Source organism: Triturus cristatus, chromosome 8 (genome assembly GCF_964204655.1).
Source record: "Triturus cristatus chromosome 8, aTriCri1.1, whole genome shotgun sequence".
In the NCBI taxonomy this organism is placed as follows: domain Eukaryota; kingdom Metazoa; phylum Chordata; class Amphibia; order Caudata; family Salamandridae; genus Triturus; species Triturus cristatus.
The window spans coordinates 1533120444-1533140363 of NC_140591.1; the positions used below are offsets into that span (position 1 = coordinate 1533120444).

Below are 19920 nucleotides of genomic sequence, written 5' to 3' on the forward strand. Positions count from 1 at the left end.
CCACCAAAAGGCATGTCTAAAATCTTGGCTTGTAACTCAGGATGGAAAGTGGTTGCTTTAAGCCAGCCATGGCGTCTAAGAACCTCTGTGCATGCAAGGTGACGAAACCTCAGCTAGCACAATCAATGATTTCGGAAGCGGATTGTTCTTCCAGCAATATCTTTCATGCTTCCTGCTTCTTGTCATCCAGCGGAAGATCCAGATATGGTGCGATATCCAACAAAATCTGGTGGTCATACATTCCCAAAATTGTTAAAGAGTTTGCAGTGTGCACCGTAGTGCCTGTAATGGTGGAGAACTTTTTGCCAATGTTGTCAAGGCGCCTGCCTTCTTTATCAGGTGGTGTCGTAATAGGCGCTGAAGGGTTCTTTGACCTGCGCTGTGTGGCTTGGGTTATTACAGAGTGTGGCTTTGGGTGTCCTACCAAACATTCTAGAGAGTCGTCAGGAATTTTATATTTTTTGTTAATTCTGGGAAGGACTACAGTCACCGTAGCTGGTGTTTTCATTATTTTTATACCTTTTTCCCAAATATAATGAATCAGAGGGATTGCCCTCACTGGCTTCCTTGACTGCTCCTTAAAATCGTAAAGAACATAGTCTGACTGCTTGACCGTCATTGGAAGTTGAAATTGTGAAGCTGCCCTCTCCATTAAGGTGTGAAAACTACCTATATCCTCCGGTGGCGAACCTGCTGGTTGAGGTGCTGGCGGGATGGTGTGGGAATAAGATATTCATCCTACTTGCTGGCAGCTGGATGGGTGTCTTGAGGTTCTCCTTCCTCCCTGTCAGAATCGGAGGAAGATGGATCCTGTCTTGGTAGCATGGCAATGTTTGAAGCCGACGTCATTCGATGCATGAGAGGAGGCATAGGAGGTGGAGATGCTGGAGCTGGAGGTGGCGGAGGAGGCGGTGGTGTTGCTCTCTCATGTTAAGGAAAATGTCTATTATAGTCCTGCAACATTGCCTACAAGTCTTGTACTAAGGCCAACGGGAGCTGGACCATGGGTATGTGAGTGGACCCATATATAGCAGAGATTAGCCTCCGTAGCGCTGATAATTAAATTCTTGCTCAGAATAGGCTGATTATTTCTGCTCCTCATCATCCTCATCCTTGTGATACTTCACATGGAGCAGTGATGGGCTATTAGGTCCATCATCTGCCAATGGTGTTGTCGACAGTGCCAAATCCGGAGTTAGAAGCAGAGTTGAAGGCCTTCTCGATTTCAACAGCGGCCTCATCGACGAATTCTACGTCAATGGTGGTGGCGGCGGAGAAAATGATGCTGACGGTGAGACGATGGTTATCGACGACGAGGTTGTCATCGTCAACGTTGTAGACGTGTACGTCCTCGACAAGGTGGTTGTCGTCGACGGTGTGGCGCTCGTCGACGGTGTGGCGCTCGTCGCTGTGCAGCCACCAACGGTACAGTCTTGGTCGACGGTGAGGCTGTCAACAAGGAGAGAGTCATTGGCGACAAAGGAGAAATGAACGTCGTCAAAGATATTTGATGTGTAGACGTCGATGATGGTTTCCAAGGCGTTGCTGTCATCGACAACGACTTCATGGCGAGGGTGCTCTTTATTAATGAAGAGTCAGAGGAAGATTTAGCAGGTTTTAAGGTCAAAACAGACGATGGAGGGGGAGATTTTACCTCAGAAGGAGCTGAAAGCTTTCCTTTTAGTGAGGAGCTTTTGGGAGACGCTGTGGTGTGTCTTTTTAAAAGCTTTACGACCTTGTGGTGGCCCTTGAAAACTTTCCATCTTCCTCTTTGATTTTTCATGGGAGGTGTTAGAGCTTGCTCTATCTTCCTCCTCAGAGATAGCATCAGTCTCGGTTTTATGTGCTTGCAGCCATTATACCAACCACCCCTCTCTATCCTTGAGGGTTTTGGTTGAAAAGGTTCTACTAATTTTGCAGTCCTTTACCTTATGGTGCGGATATAGGCAATAAATATTATTTTTATGAGGATCCTCGGCACAAGATCCACATGATCTGAAGAATCCTTTCTTAGAAGATTCCAACCTGGTATCATGGTAAAGTTGAGAAGAAACTGAGCAGAGCTGAGGTAGATTCCCTCTCACACGACATGGGGTAGAAATTCTGAGGGACCCTGCCTCTCTTAGGAGTGTTCTACAGGGCGCTGTCACCTGATTGGTTGTGGTTCACGTTTGGTTCTCCTTACAAAAGGATATTGATATACTATTGAAGTGACTAATTATTGCATTGTAGCCTATGGTTATGTCTTTTACTGCTTTATAAAGATAGAGTGGGACTCCCACTTCGACCACGGGGATGATTCAAGCATACAAATCTATGAGAGACCCAATACTGGAAAACTGGTGTGGACAATCAAGTTAAAAAATCATGCGTGTAGGTTCAGTGGATGCGTGGATGGGTGCATGGACCCCATAACTTACTTTGCCTGCACAGTGGCTACCTGACATACTTTCTTTCAGTCAGAAAAGCAAAGAAAAGAGACATATTTATGTTTGTTCAATGTTGTAAGACCAAAGCACAGTTCCTTACCAAGACACAGAGGGCTCTAGAGGGCACTCGGGAAAGGACACAGACGGGCAAGGGCTGGTATCGCTCTTCGCTGTAACTGCACATAGAGTTTGATCTTTTTTTTCTAAAAAGAAACAGAAAGAGGCATGAAAGGTCAATGATAAGAGATCACAAGGAAGGGCAATAAGCCAAATTATAAATAATGAAGTAAGATGCATGGTATGCACAGCTTAACTCAAAGTAATACACTTATCTGTGCTCACACACGTTCACAAAGACACCAACAGGCACATTTTAAGGCAGAGAGTGGTTCAATTAGGAAGGAAACAGTGACTAGTCTAAATAAAACAAGAGAACCTGACCATGATTTAGGTATTAGGTTCATGGCTTATTAATATCCCACTATGCACTGCACCTGTCAGACCTGGTTAAGATACAAAGGAGGTTCTTACACAGACTCACCAGGTGGTATTTTACTCCGATATCTTGTTTTAAGAAATTATCGTGAGAAAATTCATAGCTAAAATATTGACCACCACAATGTCAAACGTATGTACACATAGGTGAGTATGGATTTGCTATTCTTATCTAATATATATATATATTTTTATCATCTGGGAAGGTTCCAAAGAGGAGGCCTCCTCATTTGTAGCCTCCATCAATAACAACACAATGAACTTACAGTTTACGGCTACCATTAGCACTGAGAGGGTGGAGTTCCTGGATGTGGAAGTGTTCATTATGGACCAACACATAGAAACTAAACTTCATAGGAAATCCACTGCTGGCAACTCCATCTTACATGCCAGCAGTGCACACCCACCACATCTCATACGTAGCATACCCTACGGGGAATATCTTCGTCTACGCCGCATTTGTAGCCGTCAATGTGACTTAGATCAATGCCAACAGGAGGCTACTAACCGGTTCCTTGCCCGTGGGTACAATCTGGATAATCTTAAAAAAGCCCTTGACAAAGCCAATCTTTGTTCTCGGGAAATCTGCCTAAACACCGGACAGCCTCTGACTATTAGTCCTAGTTTGGAGGTGGACACAGAGGTCACTCAACCTATTAGGCTCATTACCACGTTTTGTAAACAACATAAAAGCCTGCGACATATTATTTACAAGCACTGGCCCATTGTTTTAACTGACATGACTCTGAAATTTTTACTGCCCAACCTACCAAACATCACTTTCAGGAGAGCACCCTCCATGAGGGATGCGTTGGTCAAATCCAATCCTGAAGTCACGGAAAAGATCACGTGGCTGACACGCTTTGGCTTTTTCAAATGTGCCTCATGCCGCGCGTGCAAATTCGGAATTAACATTTCTGAATATTGCACTGCATTTAGCAATGTTCCGGTACAAATCAAACAACATTTCACGTGCCGCACTGACTTTGCGGTCTACGTGTTAGAGTGTACCTGTCACTTAAGATATGTGGGGAGCACCAAACTACCGGTTTTCAATCGCATTTTACAACATCTTCGTGCGATTGTCAACTCGGACCCCACATATCCCGTTGCCCGTCACTTTAAAGCCATTCATGCCAACAAGGTCAGTGACCTAACCTATTTTGTGATTGGGGCGGTACCACCTTCAATTCGGGGGGGGCAACAGAGAAAAACAATTACGCCAGTTGGAATCCTCTTTCATCCTATTATTAGACACTAAGATGCCAAATGGGATGAACACGAGTGAGGATTTGCATAACTTCTTGTAGAATATGTTTCAGTTTGAATCTTTTATTTGCAATCTGAATGTGGCTATTCCAACAGCACTCACAACTTCGAAATTAGCGTTTTTTTCTGTTACTGGTAGTTCTGTATAGTATGAGTAATCATTCCAATGCTTCTTGCTCGAGTCTTTTTGTTTCATTCCCCTTTTTGTATTTATTAATTTTGTTCATCCCTATTTATGCTTTCAATTTTTATTTTTATTTGTTCTTTAACCTTTTTTCATTGAGAGTGTGTTATTTGTAGATTTAAGGAATGAATTATTGTTGTTTCTTTCTAAAACATGCGAACCGTGGTGAAGATTTGTAAAACCAGCATTTTAGCACTTAAGGGCACTTGCCCTGTATTCTTTATGCTATGAACTGCTTTGTTGCATTCTATGTATCAATTTGTTTCTTTAACCCGGTTACTTATGCTTTTGACTGATTTGCGGCATCCCTTTAAGGAAAACACACTCCAATTTGTAATTTGTAGTATTTCAGTTATGTCTATTAACTCCAGCATCATGATTGGGTGAAACTGATTTTAAATTGGATGGTCCGGCACCAGCGCGTCAGGTGATCAAGATCGCGGAGGCGATCGAAACGCGTCTGAGGCGGACACTTGTCTGACAAATGAATTAAACGTCAGAATTGAAAATTTGGATTCGTTTGCTGTCTTTACTTCTGGGCGTCAGCATTGTGCATGGTGAAGAGGTCCTTACCTGCCTTCAGCTCCCTTTGTCTCATTGGGGAGCTCAGGACTTTGCTTTCATATATATATATATATATATATATATATACATACATACATACATACATATATATTTATTTTATTTACTTAATTTGTACAGCGCATAGCTGCCCCAGCAACGGGGCGTCCCAGCGCTACACAGGTATACATAGATTGAAGCAGATCCGAAAAAAGCATCAGCGTTACCCTGGGAAAAGTCATGTCTATTATCTATATATTTTATCTATATATTCACTTAAAAACCACAGCTCTTAGGGACGTTATAGTTAGTTGGACATTTCACTTGTACCAAACGAGAGAAATTCTGCCATTAGAGTTAGTTGAGCTAACTATAACTCGCGCCCCCGCAATGCACTGCTGATGATGTCACATATTACATCATTCATGACATGGTCAGTGACATCACTGATGACATCTCAAATGACATCACTGATGACATCATCCACGTGATAATCTGATGCACCTCCTCACACCCTGATATAACTATATTTCTAAGGATTTTTAAATGCTAATTTCTAACTACAACGTCCCTGAAACCTATGTTTTTTTCAGTGAATTTCTAAGGTTTTTTAAATGCTAATTTCTAACTATAACGTCCCTAAAATCTATGTTTTTTTCTGTGAATTTCAAAGGTTTTTTAAATGCTAATTTCTAACTATGCCTACAGAGGTAGGACATGTGCAGAAAGAGGAAGGAAGAAAGGTGCAGAAAGAAGCAATAGAAATGCAGAAAGAGGCAACAGAAATCCAGAAAGACGAAGAAAAGTGCTGAAAAAAGCAAGAGATATGCAGAAGGAACCAACAGAGGTGCAGAAAGAGGCCTTGTTGCAAAGTCATCCTGTGACCCCAACTTTTTGCTGACTGGTACTGGTGGTAACTGACTCTGACTAACTAGGCCCGGAGCCAGTGCTATGCTGAAAGACACTTAGAATAGAGTGAAAACACCTACACACACTAGGATACTCTATGGGTTGAGGTACCCCTGTGATTGGCATGATCTCCCCTGTAAGGCCCTAGTACATAATAGGGCAGGGGGATTAAAACTACCTCTAACTCAGAGGTACAGAAAGAGGCAAGAGAAGTGCAGAAAGAAGCAACAGAGGTGCAGCAGGAGGCAAGAGTGGTGCAGAAAGAGGGAAGAGAGGTGTAGAAAGAGGCAAGAGAGTTGCACAAAGAGGGAAGAGGGGTGCAGAAAGAGGCAGGAGAGGTGCAGAAAGAAGCAGCAGAGGTGTCAAAAGAGGAAACAGAGGTGCAGAAAGATGCAAGAGATGTGCAGAAACAAGCAAGAGAAGTGCAGGAAGAAGCACGAGAATTGCTGAAAGAAGCAACAGAGGTTTAGAAAGAACCAAGAGAAGTACAAAAAGAGGCAAGTGAGGTGCAGATAGATGCAAGAGCAGTGCAGAAAGAACCAACAGAGGTTTAAAAAGAGGCAAGGGGGTGCAGAAAGAGGTAGGAGAGGTGCACAAAGAGGCAAGAGAGGTACAGAAGGAGGCAAGAAAACTGACGAAAGGCAAGTTACAGAAACAGGCAAAAGGGGTGCAGAAAGAGGGAACAGGTGGGCAGACTAAGGCAAGAGAGGTACAGAAAGAGGGAAGAGGGTGCATAAAAAGGCAAGAGGGATGCAGACATTTGGAACAGAGGTGCAGGAAGAAGCCAGAGCAGTGCAGAAAGAACCAACAGAGGTGCAGAAAGAGGCAAGAAGGGTACAGAAAGAGGCAAGTGAAGTGCAGAACGAAGCAAAAGAGGTGCAGAAAGAACCAACAGAGGTAGGAAAAGAAGCAAAAAGAGGGGTGCAGAAAGAGGTAAGAGAGGTGCAGAAAGAGAACGAGAACTGCAGAAAGAAGCATCAGAGGTGCTGAAAGAGGCAAGAAGGGTGCAGAAAGAGGCAAGGGAGTTGTAGAAAGAGGCAAGGGTGTTGTACAAAGAGGGAAGAGGGGTGCAGAAACAGGCAAAAGGGGTGCAGAAAGAAGCAAGAGAGTTACAGAAAGAGGCAAGTGAAGTGCACAAGAAGGCAAGAGAACTGAAGAAAGAGGCAATAGAGGTGCAGAAAGACCTGTGAGGTGCAGAAAGAAGCAAGATAAGTGCAGAAAGAAGCAACAGAAGTGCAGAAAGAGAGAAGAGGGGTAGAGAGAGGCGAGAGGGGTGCAGAAAGAAGCAAGACATGTGCAGAAAGAAACAAAAGAAGTGCAGAAAGAAGGAACAGAGGTGCAGAACGAGGCAAAATGGGTGCGGAAAGACGTCAGAGGGGTACAGAAAAAGGCAAGAGGTGCAGAAAGAGGGAAGAAGGGTGCAGAAAGAGGCAACAGACATGCAGAAAGAAGGAAGAGAGGTACAGAAAGTAGAAGAGATTTGCAGAAAGAGGCAAGAGGTGCAGAAAAAGAAAAGATGTGCAGAAAGAAGCTACAGAAATGCAGAAAGAGGCAAGAGAGGTGCAGAAGGAAGCAACAGTGGCTTGCACACCATTAGTAACAATTTAACAACCACATTTAGCAATAAGTAACAGGTGACCATTCTAGGTTTGGAAAGGGCCTTCCACCATGCTGTAAAACTTGTCGCTGCATTTTTGGTAACGTTTGAGCCAAGGCTTTTTTTTGTTCAAATCTGCCGATTAGGTAGCAGATGATGAATTGGGTGAAAATCGGTGCAGCCAAACAGTCGCATAATTCCAGTGACCCTGCTCATACCTCTGACTAGGTGCCCAAGTGCTCCTCAGTGATTCCTTCTTTTTTGGTCTCACTGACTTCATAGTTGAGCTTCTATGGAAACGAGGAAAACTAAAGGAGAAACTGTGCTGTGCCTCCGACCAGCGCTCAGGAATTCCGCTGCGTAGGACTTACAGGAGGGCTTCCTGGCCCCCAAAGTCCCTCAGGAGTAAATTGGATTTCATACCCCATCACGTAGTCTGCCAGGAGGCGCGTTTGCAGAGTGGTGGACAAAGGGGGGCTTGGCCTGCGAAGACGTTTTAGCAATCCCGCTGTGTGGGACTTACTGGAGGTAACAAGGGGGTAGTTGGTCCCTAAGGACATCCTTGGGGGCCAACTACCCCTTCTATTACTTCCAGTAAGTCCCACACAGCAGAATTGCTAAGTTCGCATAGCAGGCCACGCCCCCTTTGCCCACCACTCCGAAAACGCGCTCCCTGGCATGCTCTTGGATGGGGATTGAAGTCCCCTTCACTGCTGTGGGTCCTTTAGGGGCCAACTAGCCTACCTCCAGCAAGCCCCAAACAGTGGGATTGCTGAGAGGTGTACAACGACCACGCTCCCTTTCCCCACCACTCTGCAAACGTGCCTCCTGGCGCGTTCTAAATTGGGCTATTAAGTGCCCTTCATTCCTGAGGGTCCCTGGGGGCCAACTAGCCTCCAGTAAACGCCACACACCTGGATTGCTCAGAGTGGTCCGAGTCCACGCCCCCTTTTTACACGACTATGCAAACGCAGACCCCTTCCCTCGGGGCATGGCCTACTTTTTTTAAATACATTTATAGGGAAGGGGGGCCACTTTTGGCCCCGGGGACCCCATCCCACAGGGCATGGTAACTTATTTGTAGAAAATATTTATAGGGAAGGGGGGCTGCGTGGCCCCCTTTCCTGGGCCATCATTGGCCCTGGGGACCACATCCCCCAGGGCATGGCCATTTTTTACATTATTTTTATTTGTGGAGGGGGCCACGCGGCCCCCCTCCCCAGGCCAATTTCAGCCCGGCCATTCTTTTTTTTTTTTAAATAAAGGAAGGGGTGCCTTAGTATTGGGGACCGTGGGGCGAGCCCAAATGCCCCCACGGTCCCAGCTGGCTCCCCGCTTCCTACAGGAGCCAGCATTGCTTTTAGGCAAGGGAAGCTGCTAACATGCAGCTCCCCTTGCCCAAAAGCATACTTTGCTTTGCTGAAGTGAGAGCAGGTTTCCTGCTCTCGCTTCAAAGCAGAGTTTGCTATGACAGGGCGGGAGCCGTGCTCCCGCCCTGCCATAGCAAACGGCAATGTCGCATGGGTGGGCACTCCGGGACATTGCAGGAGACGACCCTGGGGGGGTGGCGGTCCCCAAGGGCCATGAAGGGCTCCAGGAGGGGGGCCGCGCAGCTCCCCTCCCTACATTTTCAAAGCCCCAGGAAGGTGGTGGTCCCCGGGGCTTGGGAGGCCCCGAGAGGCCCCCGTCTCAATTATAATAAAGCCCCGGGAGGTGGCAGTCCCCGGGGCAGCGTGGGGGGGGGTGGGTGGGACCTCCCACGCATTTATTGTTGGGGCTGCAGGAGGCCGCGTGCCCCCCACATACAATTAACTAAGCCTTGGGGAGGTGGCGGTCCACCGCTAATTAATTAGGCATTTTTTCACCCAGATTTACGCACCCAGTACGGATTCGGCCGTTTAAAGAAGAAAATGCTTTTTCTGGGCATGGGGGTCTTTGTGGGACCGCCTGAGCAGGCCCAGGGCATCAGGGTGTTTCTATCCTGCTAAAACCAAAGGGGATGATGGACGGAGTGTTGAACATTGCAAGCACTCACCCCCAGTCACCTGATCTGGGTTTAATCCATCATAATTCTTTAGCTCACTCCACCACCCCAGTTCAGACATGGCCATATGCAAATCAGTCTGACCCTGTGCCTCATGGGAACAATCCAGTCCGAACTGAAAAGCCATGTCTTCCCTGGACCAGAAACAAGCATCCTGGGACCGGTTTCTGGCTAATCAGCCGTCATCAGTCAGGCTTGCTTGAATCCAGTGGCAAAGTGAGCAAGAGACCCACGTCTGGGCATACCCTGCCAACTTAGGGCGAACAAAGCAAAACCAAAGGTTTATAGACGGAGTGTTGAACATTGCAAGCACTCACCCCCAGTCAACTGATCTGGGTTTAATCCATCATCATTCTTTAGCTCACTCCGCCACCCCAGTTCAGACATGGCCATATGCAAATCAGTCTGACCCTGTGCCTCATGGAAACAGTCCAGTCCGAACTGCCAAGCCATCGCTTCCCTGGACCAGAAACAAGCATCATGGGACCAGTTTCTGGCTAATCAGCCGTCATCGGCCAGGCTAGCTTGAATCCAGTGGCAAAGTGAGCAATGGACCCACGTCTGGGCATACCCTGCCAACTTAGGGCGAACAAAGCAAAGCCAAAGGGGATGATGGACGGAGTGTTGAACATTGCAAGCACTCACCCCCAGTCAACTGATCTGGGTTTAAACCATCATCATTCTTTAGCTCACTCCACCACCCCAGTTCAGACATGGCCATATGCAAATCATTCGGTTACCGAGTCACAAGAAGGCTACCAACACTTCCTGGTTTGGAGTGCTGACAACTAATCAGAGTGAAGCTCGTGCCCCGGAGGGTTCGCAAATCCTCCTCAGTGCTCAGGTATCGATATTTTTATTTTTGGAATTTCTCAGGAACTACTGAACAGATTAACACCATTTTAAAAAAAGCACACTTTCTAGACCAAGACCTACCTTTTTACCAAATTTGGTGTAGTTCCGTTCGGCAGTTCATATATATATATCGTCATAGCTTCTCACAACAGACAAATTCCACTCGCACTCACAGGTATAATTTGCATTTACTTTATTGTGAAATGCAATCCATAAGCAGCTTAACAGCCCAACGTTTCGGTCTGCCCTTAGACCTTGATCACGGGTATAGAGCACAATGTCACATGTTACTTTTATTAAAGGTACATACACAGATATTACGTCATATCCTGTGACATAGCACTTAGCATTATGGATCTTGTAGTTTCATGTTAATCAACCTCAATTTGTGCAAAATTAAATTTATACAAATAATTAACATTGAAGGGTTGTTTAAACACGTTACATTTTCTCATATAAGGCCACTTTAGACCAAACATTTGTGTGTAACAAATTTGACCCTCCGGTGGGTGTCAATTTTAAATGGGTGTATATTAAAGGGGTTTCTGCTTGTTGTATAAATGCGTGTTTGTTGTATATCAAATTATGACAGTCCGTCATTTAGCCCTCTGGTGGGCGTTAGTACCCAAAACATAATAGTATGTTTCTGTTTTGTATACCCCTACCTCCATATGTAATTAATTTGTTACCTGTTGCTTTACCATGTTTTGGCTTTTGTTTCGTGTTCAAACCCTTTCCTTACACTGCTTAGATGACAAAGTCCGCAAAAGGAATTTATATCTCCCCTAATTGAATTCCAATAATTACATTTATACTATTCATAATGAATGTGATCTACAATTTTTACAGTCAAACTAGAATCACTTTTTCGTCATTAATCCATTTTTATCTGTTCCCAAACAATGTTTTTTTGAAGACGTGTTTGGATTACCAGACAAGTTGGGGCAATCTTATCATACTCTTTAGTTCATTACAGGTGTGAATGCATTTCCTCATCCTTATTTAGACCATACGGTGTTAAAGTTCTGAAAGACAGGATGTGGCGAGATTCTTTTTGTCGCAAAATCTTTTCACGGTTGCCACCTCTCACATGGCGTTCAAACATCTCCACTCCATAGAATTTCAGTTTTTTCCAATCACCCACGTGGTGTTCCTCCATATGTTCAGCCACAGCATAGCTACGATCCCTATTGATTGTTGCTCGCACATGTTCCATGCACAGCCAACAAAAAACTGAGGACAGAGGACGGGGCAGAGGAAGAGGCCGCCCAAGAATAAACCAACAAGGAGAGGCAAGCGTATCCGCAGACCCCACAAAACCCGGAACATCAACAAGGAGCATGAAACAGAAGAGACCATAGATAACAATGAACATGAACTCAAAGTGATTAACCCATCTAAAAGGACAATAACCGAAAAGGAAATTAAAGTCCTGAAACGTGGTTTGTCATTCTGCCCCACCAACGGTTTGAATTTAGCACAAACAAGGATTGACATTTTCAAATATATCAGAAAATTAAAACTTGCAAAAATACATGAAGAAAAATGGAAATGTAATACCTTTGAAAAACAAACAGAAAATCCCACAATGGAACTACAAATCAAAGATGCGGAACACTTTGTAACATTAATGGAATTAGATCAGGATTTAAATGAACAAGGACATGACCTAGAGGAATATTGCCCACAGCTAGGGGAAGGAACGAGTGGAAAGAAAAGCAAATCAAAATGTTATCCACAGTTACAAAGTGGAAATAAAATTGATGTATTCCATGAAGCAATTGTCAAAGACTTATATAACATCAAATCTGCAAAAAGAAAACAGAATCTAACACCAGAAGAATGGACTACTTTGAAAACGCTTAAAAGTGATGAAAATATAGTAATAAAAATGGCGGATAAAGGCGGAAACATTATTATCCAGGACAGGGAGAATTATATCCAGGAAGCCCACTCACAACTAATGAACGATAACCATTACCAACGACTATCAGAGAATCCAACACCACAATACACACAAAACCTAGACATTAAATTACAAAACTGTTTGAGGAAAGACTACTGGACTGTGAGGAGAAAAAATATTTAACAACAGACTTTCCAATAACTGCAACAATATACTTCTTACCAAAAATACACAAACATTCAACCAAGCCACCAGGCAGACCCATTATTTCCGCGAAAGGATCTCTTTTGGAACCAATTGCAAACTACATAGATGGGTATTTGCTGCCATATGTTAAAAACCTGACTTCATACTTGCGAGACACCAGTGACTTATTAAGGATTTTACAAAACATCACGTGGGAGCCAACATACAAACTTATCACTATGGACGTGATCTCGCTATACACCAACATACAGAATTCGGTGGGTATGAGGGCATGCGAGTACTTTCTAAAAGAACGAAAGAACAAGTTACTTACCTTCGGTAACGATGTATCTGTAAGAAACATTAGTTAGTTAGATTCCTCACCTTAGAATATCCCCAGGCGTCAGACTGGATCCGGAAGATTTTTCGTCAGCAATACCCCTTGCGCGTCGCTAGGCGTCGTCTGCGGCTCCGCGTCCGTCGTCGGCGTCGTGCGCTGGGATGACGTCGTCGGAGTACTTAGACGCCGCCCTCGCGTGCTGACGTCAGTTCTTGTACATAGCCTTCCGCGCCAGGAACGCAGAGCCACGCAAAGACCGACACTGGTGCCAAAAATAAAATCTAGGGGCCTGAAAAGGATAACCTTAACCCTAGATGTCAGTTCGCAGAACGGGGAGGATGGGTGGGTCGGTGAGGAATCTAACTAACTAATGTTTCTTACAGATACATCGTTACCGAAGGTAAGTAACTTGTTCATCTGAAAGAAACACGTTAGTTAGATTCCTCGCCTTAGAATAGATACCCAAGCAATACCATCCCCGGTGGTGGGTCTGCGAACCAAGATCACACCAGAAAGTCCTGGAGGACAGAACGGCCAGAGAAGCCATCCCTCCGGACTTGGCTGTCAAGGCAATAATGCCTGGCAAACGTGTGTAGCGAAGCCCACGTCGCCGCCTGACAGATGTCCTGCAAAGGGACTCCCCGTCCCAAGGCAGTAGTAGCCGCCGTGGCCCGAGTAGAATGGGCGCGCAGCCCAACAGGAGGGTCCTTTTTTGCCAAAGAGTAACAAATTTTGATGCACAAAACGACCCACCGAGAGATGGTCCGTTTGTGCACAGCTTTCCCCTTCTTAGCACCCACGTATCCAACGAAAAGTTGGTCGTACACCCGGAACTGCTTTGTGCGGTCCAAATAAAAGGAGAGCGCACGTTTTGGGTCCAGACGGTGGAGCCTCTCTTCCTCTTTGGAAGGATGCGGAGGCGGAAAGAAGGTGGGCAAGGTGACAGACTACCCAAGATGAAATGGAGTCACCACTTTCGGAAGAAAGGAGGGACGAGGCCGAAGGACAACCTTGTCCGGATGAACAGAGAGAAAAGGAGGCTTTGAAGATAAAGCCTGGAGCTCACTCACCCGTCTAGCCGAGGTGATGGCTACCAGAAAAGCAGTCTTAAGAGTCAGAAGACGAAGAGGACAATTGTGAAGAGGCTCGAAGGGAGCGCACATCAGGAATGTCAAGACCAGATTCAAGTCCCACTGAGGCATTACAAAAGGGACAGGAGGGAACGTGTGAGTAATGCCTTTTAGAAAGCGTGTAACCACAGGGGACTTGAAAAGAGAAGGCTGATCAGGAAGCCGCAAGAAGGCGGAGATGGCAGCAAGATAACCTTTCAGGGTGCCCAGGGCAGAGCCCTGCCGGGCCAGAGAAAGAAGAAAGAGGAGAACCTCAGAAAGAGGGGCGGAAAGGGGATCCAAAGCCTTTGCCGTGCACCATGCCACAAATTTGTTCCACCGGCAGGCGTATACCGTCTTTGTGGAGGGACGCCTGGCTGCCAGAATGATATCACAGACTTCAGGAGGCAAGTCAAATGGCATCAACTGCCGCCGCTCAATCTCCACGCATGGAGGTGGAGGCTGGACAGGTTCGGGTGGAGGACCGTCCCCTGCTGCTGCGACAGAAGATCCTCCCGAAGGGGCAGACGTATCGGGGGATCGGTCAACATACTGAGTAGCTCGGGATACCAGTACCTTCGTGCCCAATCCGGAGCCACCAAGATGACTCGGGCCCGGTCGTGCCTGATCTTCTTCAGCACTCTGGGCAGAAGTGGTATAGGCGGAAAGGCGTACAACAGACCGCAACTCCACTCGCGACGAAAAGCGTCGCCGAGCGAGTGCCGCCTTGGAAATTCCAACGCGCAGAACTGCTGACATTGCGCGTTCTCTTCGGTGGCGAATAGATCTAACCAAGGCTCTCCCCACTGCTGAAAGAGACCTTGCGCCACTTCGGAGTTCAGACGCCATTCGTGATCCATCATGCACCGGCGGCTGAGTTCGTCCGCTCTGGCGTTCAGAGAGCCCGCCAGATGTTGAACCACTAGGGTGACGCCCTGGTGTTCCAGCCACGTCCAGAGGCGCAGAGCCTCCTGACAAAGGGTCCACGACCCCACCCCGCCCTGTTTGTTGCAATACCACATGGCGGTGGTGTTGTCCGTGAACACCTGCACGACACAGCCCCTGACAGAGGGAAGGAAGGCTTTCAGTGCAAGTCGGATCGCTCTCAACTCCAACAGGTTGATGTGGAGACGAGACTCCGCCGGAGACCAGAGACCTCTGATCTCCGCCTCTCCCATATGGCCACCCCATCCCAGGAGGGACGCATCCGTCACTACGACATGCTCCGGTTGGGGAAGGGAGAGGCTCCTGCCCATGACCCAATCGCGGTCCGTGAGCCACCACTGCAACTGCTGTGCAGTGCCCTCCGAGATCAAGACATGGTCGGACAGGTTGCCGTGATGCTGGGCCCACTGAAACTTCAGGTCCCACTGCAGAGCCCGCATGCGCCGCCTGGCGTGATGCACTAGTAGGATGCAGGAGGCCATCAGCCCCAGAAGCCGCAACACTAGCCTGACCGAAACCCAGGATAGAGGCCGAAAGATGGGAATCAGGGCCTGTATATCCCGGACCCGCTGTTCCGGTGGATAGACCCGGAACTGCGCCGAATCGAGAACCGCTCCGATGAAAAGGAGCTTCTGAGAGGGACTCAGGTGTGACTTCGGCACGTTGATGGAAAACCCCAGCAAATGCAGGAGATCTGCCGTAGTCTGGAGGTGGGAGACGACTGCCTGGGGCGAGCCCGCCTTCAACAACCAGTCGTCGAGATAGGGGAAGACTGGAACCCCTGATCTGCGCAGATGAGCTGCGACCACCGCCATCACTTTCGTGAACACCCGAGGGGCACTGGTGAGGCCGAAGGGGAGCACGGTAAACTGAAAGTGCTCTTGGCCCACCGTGAACCGCAGCTAACGCCGGTGGGCCGGCAGGACGGGGATGTGGAAATAGGCGTCCTGCAAGTCCAACGCTACCATCCAGTCTCCGGGGTCTAGGGCAGCTAGAACCTGAGCCAAAGTCAACATCTTGAACCGTTCCTTCCGGAGGAAGGCATTGACGTTCCGAAGGTCCAAGATAGGGCGTAGGCCCCCCTTGCCCTTCTTGGGAACCAGAAAGTAGTGGGAATAACAACCACGACCTACTTCTGGGCTCGGAACGCGCTCGACGGCCCCCTTGGCCAAGAGGGCGGAAACCTCCTCGTGGAAAAGATGCAAATGATCCCCCGAGATACGGTGGTGCTGCGGTGGCATGGCTGGAGGGGTCGTCTCGAAGGGGAGGGAGTAGCCCCTTCGGACGATTTGCAGCACCCACCTGTCCGATGTGATGGACCGCCAGTGGAGCAGGTGATGGCGAACTCTGCCGCCCACTGGCGTGGAATGGGCCTGAAAGCTCGGACTAGGAAGGCTTTGAGGCGGATGCTGCCGGGGTGGATGTGGGCTGACCTCGTCGTCCTCCAGATCCGCCTCGGCGGAAACCACGTCCACGACCGCGCGCAGGTTGGTTCTGCGGCTGGTGGCTAGGCGCACGTGAGGAGGCACCCCTTCCTTGGCCACGAAAGGGGCGAAAAGCGGAAGATTGCGACCGCGGGGCCGAGAGGCCCAAGGACTTGGCCGTAGCCCGGGAGTCCTTAAAGCGGTTCAGCGCACTGTCCGCCTTCCCGCCAAACAGGCGAGTGCCATCAAACGGCATGTCCATGAGAGTGCTCTGGACATCGCCGGAAAACGACGTGGACCGCAGCCAGGCGTGACGTTGAAGCGCCACAGTGGTGGAAATGGCCCTACCCAGCGAGTCCGTGGTGTCAAGCCCACAACGTATAGCATGTCGCGCTGCATCCCTCCCATCGGCCAGAGCCTGGGTAAGACGTGTCTGGACCTCCTCCGGACACAGGGGCAGCGCGTCCTCCACCGCATCCCACAGAGAGTGGGAATAACGGTCCAAGAGAAAAGCGGTGTTCAAAGACCGCAGGCCCAAACTAAGGGAAGAGAACAGTTTCTTGCCAAACTGCTCCAGTCTCTTGGAATCCCGGTCCGGCGGGGCGGTCGGGAAAGAGGATTGGGAGGTGGAGGCCTGGATAACCAGGCTCTCAGGGGTAGGGTGTTGGGACAGAAAACTGGGGTCGCCCGGAGCAGGGCGGTGGCGCCTGGCAACGTTCCTGTCCACAGGAGGAACTGTGGAGGGCTTGGACCAGGTGCCCTGTAGAACGTCAGTGAGGGCCTCATTGAATGGCAGCAGAGGCTCAGTGGAGCTTGCTGCAGACTGAAGCACCTCAGTGAGGACGTTCGTCCTCACAGCCACGGCAGGTAGCTCGAGCCCAAGGGCTGCGGCCGCCTTGCGCAGCACCACGGAGAAAGCAGCACCCTCCTCCGAAGCCACAGTCGGAGGAGAGATGAATCCAGTGTCTGGCGAGGTATCCAGACCACTGGCCTCCCCCACTTCATCTGCCCAGTCCTGGGACAGTTGGGCCTGATGGGCCATAGGATCCTCGGATCCCTCCCAGTAGTCCCCATCATCCGACTCCTGGTGTAGAGGAGAAAGTAACGGAGCCGGGCGGTAGACAAAATGTGTCTCTAGCGGCGCCGATCTCGGCGTCCATCGACGCCGGACCGGCGCCGGGCCCGGAGCGGGACTGAACTGGGGCACGACGTCGATCGGGGTCGGCGTCGGCGTCGGGGGTGGAACCGGAGTCGACGCCGGTGGAGGAGGCGTGACGAGGTCGACCGGCATCGACGGGGACTCGAGAACGGGTCCCTCGGGCGCTTGCGGCGTCGAGGCCGGAGCCGTCAACGGCGCCGGGGCCGGAGCCGCCGGCTGGCAACGCAGCCCAGTCGGGTCCGCGGGGCCCGAAGGCGCACCAGCGGGCGCCGACGGCGGAGCCAGGTTCCTCATGGCCGAGAGGAAGGCACTGACTTCCGCCGGCGTCGCGTTAGTCCCAGGGACCGGAGGGTATGGGGACGGACGCGGCGACTGCGGCTCCGACGGAGCCGCGGGGGTGGAACCACCCTGACCCTCAACCGAGTCGCACGACCGGCGAGGGGAGTCCGAAGAGCGATGTCGCCTCTTGGACTTCTTGGAATGCTTCGACTTACCCGAAGACTTTGATCCCGACGACCGATGGTGACGTCGGCTGCGGCTCCGCGACCGATCCTTGGACCTCCTCCTGGACCGGGATCGAGAGGCGCGCGGAGCCGAGTGGCGAAGCTCGAGGAGCTTACGGGACCGCTCCCGTCTAGCCTTCGAGGTCAGGGCCTTACAGTCCGAGCACGACTCCGCGTCGTGGTCGAGGCCCAAACAGTACAGGCACCGGCGGTGATGGTCCGTAACCGACATCAATCGGTTACAGTCCGTACAGGCCTTAAACCCAGGCATCCTACCGGCACCGGTGTCGATAGACAGGATCAAAAAGGATCAAAAAGTCAGTCAAAAATTGACTAAAGGGGTAGCTCTCCCGGATCTGCGCTTACTGGCGCGGAAAAAAGAAGAACTGACATCAGCGCGCGAGGGCGGCGTCTAAGTACTCCGACGACGTCATCCCGGCGCACGACGCCGACGACGGACGCGGAGCCGCAGACGACGCCTAGCGACGCGCAAGGGGTATTGCTGACGAAAAATCTTCCGGATCCAGTCTGACGCCTGGGGATATTCTAAGGTGAGGAATCTAACTAACGTGTTTCTTTCAGATCATCCATTATTCTAATCACACCGTGATGTTAATGGAAATGATTAAGTTATGTTTGACACAGAATGTATTCATTTTTGGGGAAGAGGTATATTTACAAAAAGAAGGCACAGCGATGGGTTTTTCTTTTAGTCCAAGCTACGCTTGCCTCACCATGGGATGGTGGGAACAAAAAATAGCCTGGAGTTCAGAAAATGATACACATGTGGAAAAAATGAGATCATGGTTGAGATATATCGACGATCTCATGATAATTTGGGATGGTTCAAAGGAAGATTTTGAGACATACTTCCAAATTCTTAACAACACAAATACAAATTTACATTTCACATATGACATCAGTGAAAAAAGAGTGGTTTTCCTGGACACTGAAATCTACATTATGGATGACAGAATCCACACAACATTACATCGAAAAGCAACTGCAAGTAACGCAACGCTACATGCGGAAAGATTTCACCAGTCCTCCTTAATTAATAACATTTCATATGGGGAACATTTGAGGATACGACGAATATGCTCAGAGAACCAGGAATGGCAAAAGCATAGCAAATTGGCAATTAATAGATTTAAAACACGGAAATACAACAAAAAAATATTGGCATCCTGTTTAGAGAAAGCTGAGAAGAAACAACGTTCTGAAATTATACAAGAGAAGAAGAAACCAAAAACATCGGAGAAAGACGGAGTAATTCGATTAATTACAACCTACTCCACTGATTCCAAACAAATTGAAATCATTCTAAGAAAAAATTGGAGCATTTTATGCCTGGATCCAACAATGGCAAAACTGGCGGGGAAACACCCCAGAATTACATGTCGAAGAGCTAAAAATTTAAAAGACGATTTAGTCCACAGCTATCTTAAACCCAAAAAACGGAATACCTGGATGACCAGCAATGGGTTTTTCAAATGCTCAACGTGTAAGGTGTGTCAGATTGCACACAACACAAAAGAGACGCAAATGGCAAATAACAAAATGTGGAAATTAATCAACTAATAAATTGCAAAAGCCAATATGTAATTTACGTAATAGAGTGCCCCTGCAAGTTAAAATACATCGGCAGCACAGTGTGCGAATTAAAGAAACGCATTTTGGAACATGTGCGAGCAACAATCAATAGGGATCGTAGCTATGCTGTGGCTGAACATATGGAGAAACACCACGAGGGTGATTGGAAAAAACTGAAATTCTATGGATGGGAGATGGTTGAACGCCATGTGAGAGGTGGCAACCATGAAAAGATTTTGCGACAAAAAGAATCTCGCCACATCCTGTCTTTTAGAACTTTAACACCGTATGGTCTAAATAAGGATGAGGAAATGCATTCACACCTGTGATGAACTAAAGAGTATGATAAGATTGCCCCAACCTGTCTGGTAATCCAACCACGTCTTCAAAAAAACAGTGTTTGGGAACAGAT

The 19920-nt window shown here is 48.4% G+C and overlaps 1 protein-coding gene and 1 long non-coding RNA gene across 2 annotated transcripts in view; one reads left to right on the forward strand and one right to left on the reverse strand.

Moving 5' to 3' along the window:
• Positions 1 to 19920, reverse strand: part of ATG16L2 (autophagy related 16 like 2) — a 694312-nt gene that overhangs the window by 351045 nt on the left and 323347 nt on the right. Inside the window, exon 9 of the mRNA XM_085623378.1 lies at positions 2530 to 2632. Within this exon, the coding sequence (XP_085479504.1) occupies positions 2530 to 2632 (103 nt within the window). The remainder of the gene's footprint in view (positions 1 to 2529; positions 2633 to 19920) is intronic.
• LOC146806075 (uncharacterized) overlaps positions 1 to 19920 on the forward strand; it is a 200584-nt gene that overhangs the window by 112084 nt on the left and 68580 nt on the right. The window lies entirely within an intron of this gene.